General features: G+C 58.9%; 1 protein-coding gene across 1 annotated transcript in view; it reads right to left on the bottom strand.

Annotated features, from left to right (window-relative positions):
- Window positions 1–3,270: 3,270 nt before the first annotated feature.
- The window catches only part of LOC125448454 (uncharacterized), a 130,959-nt gene continuing 124,955 nt past the window's right edge, over window positions 3,271–9,274 (bottom strand). Inside the window, exon 37 of the mRNA XM_059641281.1 lies at window positions 3,271–3,544. Within this exon, the coding sequence (XP_059497264.1) occupies window positions 3,395–3,544 (150 nt within the window). The 3' untranslated portion in view covers window positions 3,271–3,394. The remainder of the gene's footprint in view (window positions 3,545–9,274) is intronic.

Here is a 9,274-nt window from a genome sequence, read left to right as displayed (position 1 = left end):
GCTGACAGCTCCCGGGAATCGTCCTTTCAGCTGCACAATCTGGTCTGGCCCGCAACCCACCCCCCCCCAGCCACTTCCTCATCTTCCATCACTTACTTTCTTCGTCGTCTCCCAAACCATAACTGAGCATCTCCCAGGCTCGTGAGGCCACTTGCACTGAGCAGTGGGCCATGATCTGCTTGTTATTGGTTTTGCAGGAGGTGGCCGTTCCTGGCTGGGCCCAGCATTTATTGCCCCGTCCCCAGTTGCCCCCTTTGAGAAGGTGATGGTGAGCTGCCTTCTTGAACTGAAGCACTCCTTGCGCTGTCATGGCAGGAATTCCGTGATTTTGACCCGGCCATGCTGAAGGAACATCATTATCATTCAGTTCTCTGATACAAAAGGTCACAAGTAGGGATGTTCGCACAGCGTTCAGCACCATTCACGCCTCCTCAGATACTGAAGCAGTCACCGGACCTGAAGCGTTAACTGTGAATTTTTTTCCTTCACAGATGCTGCCAGACCTGAGCTTTTCCAGCAACTCCTGTTTTTGTTCCTGCTTCACCATATCTGCAGGTTTTTTTTACCCTGAAGCAGTCCATGCTCAAATGCAACAAGACCTGGACAATACCCAGCGAAGGACTGAAAAGTAGCAAATACCCCGTGCATCACAAAAATGTGAGGTGGTGACCATCTCCAATCAGACAGGTTCTGACCATTGCCCTTCGATATTCAAGGGCGTTACTGTGGCTCAGTTCCCCCACTATCAACATCCTCGGGCCTTATATTGACCACAAACTTAACTGGATTAACCATATGAATACTGTGTTGAAAATTGCAAATCAGAGGCTGGGAATTCTGCAACGAGTAACTCGCCTCCTGTCTCCCCCCACCAAACAAAGCCCTGTCCCACCATCAACAAGGCACAAGTCAGGAGTGAGATGGAATACTCCCCACTTGCCCCTGGATGGGGGCAGCCCCAACAACACTCAAGAAGCTCAACACCATCCAGGACAGAGCAGCCCCCGCTCGATCGGCCCCACATCCACAAACATCCCACTCCCTCTCCCCTATCGACGCTCAGTCGCAGCAGTGTGTACCATCTACAAGATGCGCTGCAGAGATTCACCGAAGATCCTCAGGCAGCATCTTCCAAACCCATGGCCCACTTCCATCCCAAGGGGCAGCAGATACATGGGAACACCAGCCCCCTGCAAGTTACCCTCCACTTCCCATCCTGACTTGGAAATATATCGCCGTTCCTTCAGTGTCGCTGGGTCAGAATCCTGGAATTGCCTTTCAAAGGTCACGGTGGGTCAGCCCACAGCACATGGACTGCAGCAGTTCAATTTTGCAGCTCACCCCCACCTTGTCAAGGGGCAACTAGGGTTGGGGCGATAAATGCTGGGCCCAACCAGAGACGCCCATGTCCCCCAGAGAATTTGAAAAATAGTGACAGGCAGGAGGTTCACTTGAAGAGTCAGATCAGACCCGAAAGGTTAAGCCTGTTTCTGTCTCCACAGATACTGCTGAGTTTCTGTTTTAATTTCAGATTTGCAACATCTGCAGTATTTTGATTGTGTTGTTCGGCTTGAAGGGGGATTTGCAAATGGCTGTGTTCCAAGGTCCCTGCCCTGCTCAGGGATAAAGATCATGACAATAGGCAATAGGTGCTGGAGTAGGCCATTTGGCCCTTTGGGCCAGCACCACCATTCATTATGATCATGGCTGATCATCCACAATCAGTATCCTGTTCCTGCTTTATCCCCATAACCCTTGATTCCACTATCTTTAAGAGCTGGATGTGAGTTTGCTCGCTGAGCTGGAAGGTTCATTTTCAGACGTTTCGTCACCATTCTGGGTAACACCATCAGTGAGCCTCCGACGAAGCGCTGGTGTTATGTCCCGCTTTCTATTTATCTGGTTAGGTTTCCTTGGGTTGGTGATGTCATTTCCTGTTCTTTTCTCAGGGGATGGTAGATGGGCTCCAAATCAGTGTGTTTGTTGATGGAGTTCCGGTGGGAATGCCATACTTCTAGGAATTCTTGTGTGTCTCTCTGTTTGGCTTGTCCTATGACAACTAACCTTCCAGCTCAGCGAGCAAACTCACATCCAGAACCTCAACCTGAGCTACAAATCTTCTGAAAACTTGCTATCTTTAAGAGCTGTATCCATCTCTTTCTTGAAAGTATACAGAGAGTTGGCCTCCACTGCCTGTACAGTCTACAGAAATTTGGCAAGGCTCCTGACCATAATCCGACCTTTCAACAGCAACTTCCAAACCCCTGATCTTGCAGTATCTGTGAAGAGAGAAACAGGCTTAACCTTTTGGGTCGGATCTGACTCAAGTGAAACTCCTGCCTGTCACTATGTTTTCAATTCTCTGGGGGACATGGGCGTCTCTGGCTGGGCCCAGCACCTTGCAATGTACTCAGGATGGCGTTTGGTCAGTCAAAGGAAGACGAACGGATCGAGCAGGTGGAGGTGAGACTGGTAGGAAGGAGGTGACTGACCAACCCCCACCTACACTCACCTTTACTGGCTCCATCCCCGCCTCCTTGACTTGTCTGTCTCCTCTCCACCTGTCTTCTCCTCGACCCATCTTCCATTTGCTTCCCCCTATTTGTTTCAGATCCCTCTTCGCGCCCGCCCACCCCATTTCTGAAGAAGGGTCTAGGCCCGAAACGACAGCTTTCCTGCTCCTCTGATGCTGCTTGGCCTGCTGTGTTCATCCAGCTCTACACCTTGTTATCTCAGATTCTCCAGCATCTGCAGTTCCTACTATCTCTGATTGGCATTCTGACTACATCGAGCTGCTGTGTTTTCGATATTGTTAATCCCCTTCCCCGACAACAATCTGATCGGAGATAACAAGTTGCGGAGCTGCAAGAACACAGCAGGCCAAGTAGCATTGTAGGAGCAGGAAAGCCAAACAATCTGATCGGTCTGTTTTAGGATTTTGCCTACGACCCCCACGTGGAGAAACTTTCAGGTTCTCACTTCCCTGTGTGTGTGTGTGTGTGTGTGTGTGTGTGTGTGTTTGTGTCAGAAAGTCCCCCCTGAACGTTTCGGCCTGTTTTGGAAGACTCTGCCCCTCGCTCCCGAACCTCTCCAGGGCTGAATGGAGAGACACCATCCCCCCCCCGACCCCGGGTTTCATCATCTCCAGCCCCCATCCTTCGCCCTTCCCGGAAACTCAGAGCGAGCCGAGCTGAGATGCTGGAGGACACTGTGTAGCGAGAGCGGTGGGTGGCGTGGAGAATAAAAACAGCCGGACGGGCGGGACGTGTTTGCGATGGATTTTATTGATCCAACCATGACCTGGTCCAGAGGAATCAGAGTGAGGAGATGGTGCAGAGAGTGTGACTCCGAACCGCGCTCCCCGGAGGGCGGGGGAGCAGCCAGCTCCGGGCCCTCAATTACTGGCGACGGTGGCGTGAATCCAGGGGATGTACCTGCAGACCTTGGTGTAGACTCCGGGGTGATTCCGCTCGGCGCAGCCGTATCCCCAGGAGACGATCCCCTGGAGCACTCCGTTACAGACCACGGGCCCTCCGGAATCCCCCTGGAACCGGAACAAGAGGCACCATCCGTCATCAGCTCCGATACAGGGGGGGATGGGCCAATCACAGGGCGCCCTGGCCGCGACCACGCCCTCTACACGCGGCCTTGACCGCGCCCCTCCGAAGGTAAACCCCGCCCACTACCTCCGGGGTAAACCCAGCCACGCTCGTGCGTGTCGAAACCACGCCCATTTGAAAGCGCGTCCCTTGACACAGTCGGAACCCCGCCCCCAGTGACGGGTGCGGCCCCGCCCCATCCAGCCATGCGGAGCTCCAGGGATTCAGAAGCGGAACGCGCGGCGCCCGGCGGCGGAACGACGGAAATCGGGCGTTGCTCGAGAGGCCAGGATTGGAAGGGGTTACAGAGATAGGGAGGGGGTGTCGGGGCTGGAGGGGGTTACAGAGATAGGGAGGGGGTGGAGGGGGTTACAGAGACAGGGAGAGGGTGCAGGGGCTGGAGGGGGTTACAGAGATAGGGAGGGGGTGTAGGGGCTGGAGGGGGTTACAGAGATAGGGAGGGGGTGTAGGGGCTGGAGGGGGTTACAGAGACAGGGAGAGGGTGCAGGGGCTGGAGGGGGTTACAGAGATAGGGAGGGGGTGCAGGGGCTGGAGGGGGTTACAGAGATAGGGAGGGGGTGCAGGGGCTGGAGGGGGTTACAGAGATAGGGAGGGGGTGTAGGGGCTGGAGGGGGTTACAGAGACAGGGAGGGGATGTACGGGCTGGAGGGGGTTACAGAGACAGGGAGGGGATGGAGGGGGTTACAGAGACAGGGAGGGGGTGCAGGGGCTGGAGGGGGTTACAGAGATAGGGAGGGGGTGCAGGGGCTGGAGGGGGTTACAGAGATAGGGAGGGGGTGTAGGGGCTGGAGGGGGTTACAGAGACAGGGAGGGGATGTAGGGGCTGGAGGGGGTTACAGAGACAGGGAGGGGATGGAGGGGGTTACAGAGACAGGGAGGGGGTGTAGGGGCTGGAGGGGGTTACAGAGACAGGGAGGGGATGTAGGGGCTGGAGGGGGTTACAGAGACAGGGAGGGGGTGCAGGGGTTGGAGGGGGTTACAGAGACAGGGAGGGGGTGTAGGGGTTGGAGGGGCTTACAGAGATAGGGAGGGGATGTAGGGGCTGGAGGGGGTTACAGAGATAGGGAGGGGGCGTAGGGGTTGGAGGGGGTTACAGAGATAGGGAGGGCGTGTCAGGGCTGGAGGGGGTTCCAGAGATAGGGAGGGGGTGTCAGGGCTGGAGGGGGTTACAGAGATAGGGAGGGGGTCTCAGGGCTGCAGGGGGTAACAGAGATAGGGAGGGGGTGTAGGGATTGGAGCAGATTATAGAGATAGGGAGGGTGTGTAGGGGGTTACAGAGACAGGGAGGGGATGTTGGGGCTGGAGGGGGTTACAGAGACAGGGAGGGGATGTAGGGGCTGGAGGGGGTTACAGAGACAGGGAGGGGGTGTAGGGGCTGGAGGGGGTGGCAGAGATAGGGAGGCGGTGTAGGGACTGGAGGGGGTTACAGAGATAGGGAGGGGATGTAGGGGCTGGAGGGGGTTACAGAGACAGGGAGGGGATGTAGGGGCTGGAGGGGGTTCCAGAGATAGGGAGGGGGAGTAGGGGCTGGAGGGGGTTACAGAGACAGGGAGGGGATGTAGGGGCTGGAGGGAGTTACAGAGACAGGGAGGGGATGTAGGGGCTGGAGGGGGTTACAGAGATAGGGAGGGGGTGTAGGGGCTGGAGGGGGTTACAGAGATAGGGAGGGGGTGTAGGGGCTGGAGGGGGTTACAGAGACAGGGAGGGGGTGTAGGGGCTGGAGGGGGTTACAGAGACAGGGAGGGGATGTAGGGGCTGGAGGGGGTTACAGAGACAGGGAGGGGATGTAGGGGCTGGAGGGGGTTACAGAGATAGGGAGGGGGTGTAGGGGTTGGAGGGGGTTACAGAGACAGGGAGGGGGTGTAGGGGTTGGAGGGGCTGACAGAGATAGGGAGGGGATGTAGGGGCTGGAGGGGGTTACAGTGATAGGGAGGGGGCGTAGGGGTTGGAGGGGGTTACAGAGATAGGGAGGGGGCGTAGTGGTTGGAGGGGGTTACAGAGATAGGGAGGGGGCGTAGGGGCTGGAGGGGGTTTCAGAGATAGGGAGCGGATGTAGGGGCTGGAGGGGGTTACAGAGATAGGGAGGGGGTGTAGGGGTTGGAGGGTGTTCTTGAGATAGGTAGGGGGTGTAGGGGTTGGAGGGGGTTACAGAGATAGGGAGGGGTTGTCGGGGTTGGAGGGGCTTACAGAGATAGGGAGGGGGTTACAGAGATAGGGAGGGCGTGTCAGGGCTGGAGGGGGTTCCAGAGATAGGGAGGGGGTGTCAGGGCTGGAGGGGGTTACAGAGATAGGGAGGGGTCTCAGGGCTGCAGGGGGTAACAGAGATAGGGAGGGGGTGTAGGGGTTGGAGCAGATTATAGAGATAGGGAGGGTGTGTAGGGGCTGGAGGGGGTTACAGAGACAGGGAGGGGGGGATGTTGGGGCTGGAGGGGGTTACAGAGACAGGGAGGGGATGTAGGGACTGGAGGGGGTTACAGAGACAGGGAGGGGATGTAGGGGCTGGAGGGGGTTACAGAGATAGGGAGGGGATGTAGGGGCTGGAGGGGGTTACAGAGATAGGGAGGGGGTGTAGGGGCTGGAGGGGGTTACAGAGACAGGGAGGGGATATAGGGGCTGGAGGGGGTTACAGAGACAGGGAGGGGATGTAGGGGCTGGAGGGGGTTACAGAGATAGGGAGGGGGTGTAGGGGCTGGAGGGGGTTACAGAGACAGGGAGGGGCTGGAGGGGGTTACAGAGACAGGGAGGGGATGTAGGGGCTGGAGGGGGTTACAGAGACAGGGAGGGGGTGTAGGGGCTGGAGGGGGTTACAGAGACAGGGAGGGGGTGCAGGGGTTGGAGGGGGTTACAGAGACAGGGAGGGGGTGTAGGGGTTGGAGGGGCTTACAGAGATAGGGAGGGCGTGTCAGGGCTGGAGGGGGTTCCAGAGATAGGGAGGGGGTGTCAGGGCTGGAGGGGGTTACAGAGATAGGGAGGGGGTCTCAGGGCTGCAGGGGGTAACAGAGATAGGGAGGGGGTGTAGGGATTGGAGCAGATTATAGAGATAGGGAGGGTGTGTAGGGGCTGGAGGGGGTTACAGAGACAGGGAGGGGATGTTGGGGCTGGAGGGGGTTACAGAGACAGGGAGGGGATGTAGGGGCTGGAGGGGGTTACAGAGATAGGGAGGGGGTGTAGGGGCTGGAGGGGGTGGCAGAGATAGGGAGGCGGTGTAGGGACTGGAGGGGGTTACAGAGATAGGGAGGGGATGTAGGGGCTGGAGGGGGTTACAGAGACAGGGAGGGGATGTAGGGGCTGGAGGGGGTTCCAGAGATAGGGAGGGGGAGTAGGGGCTGGAGGGGGTTACAGAGACAGGGAGGGGATGTAGGGGCTGGAGGGAGTTACAGAGACAGGGAGGGGATGTAGGGGCTGGAGGGGGTTACAGAGATAGGGAGGGGGTGTAGGGGCTGGAGGGGGTTACAGAGATAGGGAGGGGGTGTAGGGGCTGGAGGGGGTTACAGAGACAGGGAGGGTGTGTAGGGGCTGGAGGGGGGTTACAGAGACAGGGAGGGGATGTAGGGGCTGGTGGGGGTTACAGAGACAGGGAGGGGATGTAGGGGCTGGAGGGGGTTACAGAGACAGGGAGGGGGTGTAGGGGTTGGAGGGGGTTACAGAGACAGGGAGGGGGTGTAGGGGTTGGAGGGGGTTACAGAGATAGGGAGGGGGCGTAGGGGCTGGAGGGGGTTTCAGAGATAGGGAGCGGATGTAGGGGCTGGAGGGGGTTACAGAGATAGGGAGGGGGTGTAGGGGTTGGAGGGGGTTCTTGAGATAGGGAGGGTGTGTAGGGGTTGGAGGGGGTTACAGAGATAGGGAGGGGGTGTCGGGGTTGGAGGGGCTTACAGAGATAGGGAGGGGTTTACAGAGAAAGGGAGGGCGTGTCAGGGCTGGAGGGGGTTCCAGAGATAGGGAGGGGGTGTCAGGGCTGGAGGGGGTTACAGAGATAGGGAGGGGTCTCAGGGCTGCAGGGGGTAACAGAGATAGGGAGGGTGTGTAGGGGCTGGAGGGGGTTACAGAGACAGGGAGGGGGGGGATGTTGGGGCTGGAGGGGGTTACAGAGACAGGGAGGGGATGTAGGGGCTGTAGGGGGTTACAGAGACAGGGAGGGGATGTAGGGGCTGGAGGGGGTTACAGAGATAGGGAGGGGGTGTAGGGGCTGGAGGGGGTTACAGAGACAGGGAGGGGATGTAGGGGCTGGAGGGGGTTACAGAGACAGGGAGGGGATGTAGGGGCTGGAGGGGGTTACAGAGATAGGGAGGGGGTGTAGGGGCTGGAGGGGGTTACAGAGACAGGGAGGGGCTGGAGGGGGTTACAGAGACAGGGAGGGGATGTAGGGGCTGGAGGGGGTTACAGAGACAGGGAGGGGGTGTAGGGGCTGGAGGGGGTTACAGAGAAAGGGAGGGGATGTAGGGGCTGGAGGGGGTTACAGAGACAGGGAGGGGCTGGAGGGGGTTACAGAGATAGGGAGGGGGTGTAGGGGTTGGAGGGGGTTACAGAGACAGGGAGGGGGTTTAGGGGCTGGAGGGGGTTACAGAGACAGGGAGGGGCTGGAGGGGGTTACAGAGACAGGGAGGGGATGTAGGGGCTGGAGGGGGTTACAGAGATAGGGAGGCAGTGTAGGGGCTGGAGGGGGTTACAGAGATAGGGAGGGGGTGTAGGGGCTGCTGGGGGTTACAGAGATAGGGAGGGGGTGTAGTGGCTGGAGGGAGTTACAGAGATAGGGAGGGGGTGTAGGGGCTGGAGGGGGTTACAGAGATGGGGAGGGGGTGTCGGGGCTGGAGGGGGTTACAGAGATAGGGAGGGGGTGGAGGGGGTTACAGAGACAGGGAGAGGGTGCAGGGGCTGGAGGGGGTTACAGAGATAGGGAGGGGGTGTAGGGGCTGGAGGGGGTTACAGAGATAGGGAGGGGGTGTAGGGGCTGGAGGGGGTTACAGAGATAGGGAGGGGGTGTAGGGGCTGGAGGGGGTTACAGAGACAGGGAGAGGGTGCAGGGGCTGGAGGGGGTTACAGAGATAGGGAGGGGGTGCAGGGGCTGGAGGGGGTTACAGAGATAGGGAGGGGGTGCAGGGGCTGGAGGGGGTTACAGAGATAGGGAGGGGGTGTAGGGGCTGGAGGGGGTTACAGAGACAGGGAGGGGATGTACGGGCTGGAGGGGGTTACAGAGACAGGGAGGGGATGGAGGGGGTTACAGAGACAGGGAGGGGGTGCAGGGGCTGGAGGGGGTTACAGAGATAGGGAGGGGGTGCAGGGGCTGGAGGGGGTTACAGAGATAGGGAGGGGGTGTAGGGGCTGGAGGGGGTTACAGAGACAGGGAGGGGATGTAGGGGCTGGAGGGGGTTACAGAGACAGGGAGGGGATGGAGGGGGTTACAGAGACAGGGAGGGGGTGTAGGGGCTGGAGGGGGTTACAGAGACAGGGAGGGGATGTAGGGGCTGGAGGGGGTTACAGAGACAGGGAGGGGGTGCAGGGGTTGGAGGGGGTTACAGAGACAGGGAGGGGGTGTAGGGGTTGGAGGGGCTTACAGAGATAGGGAGGGGATGTAGGGGCTGGAGGGGGTTACAGAGATAGGGAGGGGGCGTAGGGGTTGGAGGGGGTTACAGAGATAGGGAGGGCGTGTCAGGGCT

This window comes from Stegostoma tigrinum, chromosome 41, assembly GCF_030684315.1.
Source record: "Stegostoma tigrinum isolate sSteTig4 chromosome 41, sSteTig4.hap1, whole genome shotgun sequence".
Taxonomy (NCBI): Eukaryota; Metazoa; Chordata; class Chondrichthyes; order Orectolobiformes; family Stegostomatidae; genus Stegostoma; species Stegostoma tigrinum.
Note: the sequence above shows the minus strand (reverse complement) of the source record. Positions and strands in the feature narration are given on the sequence as shown.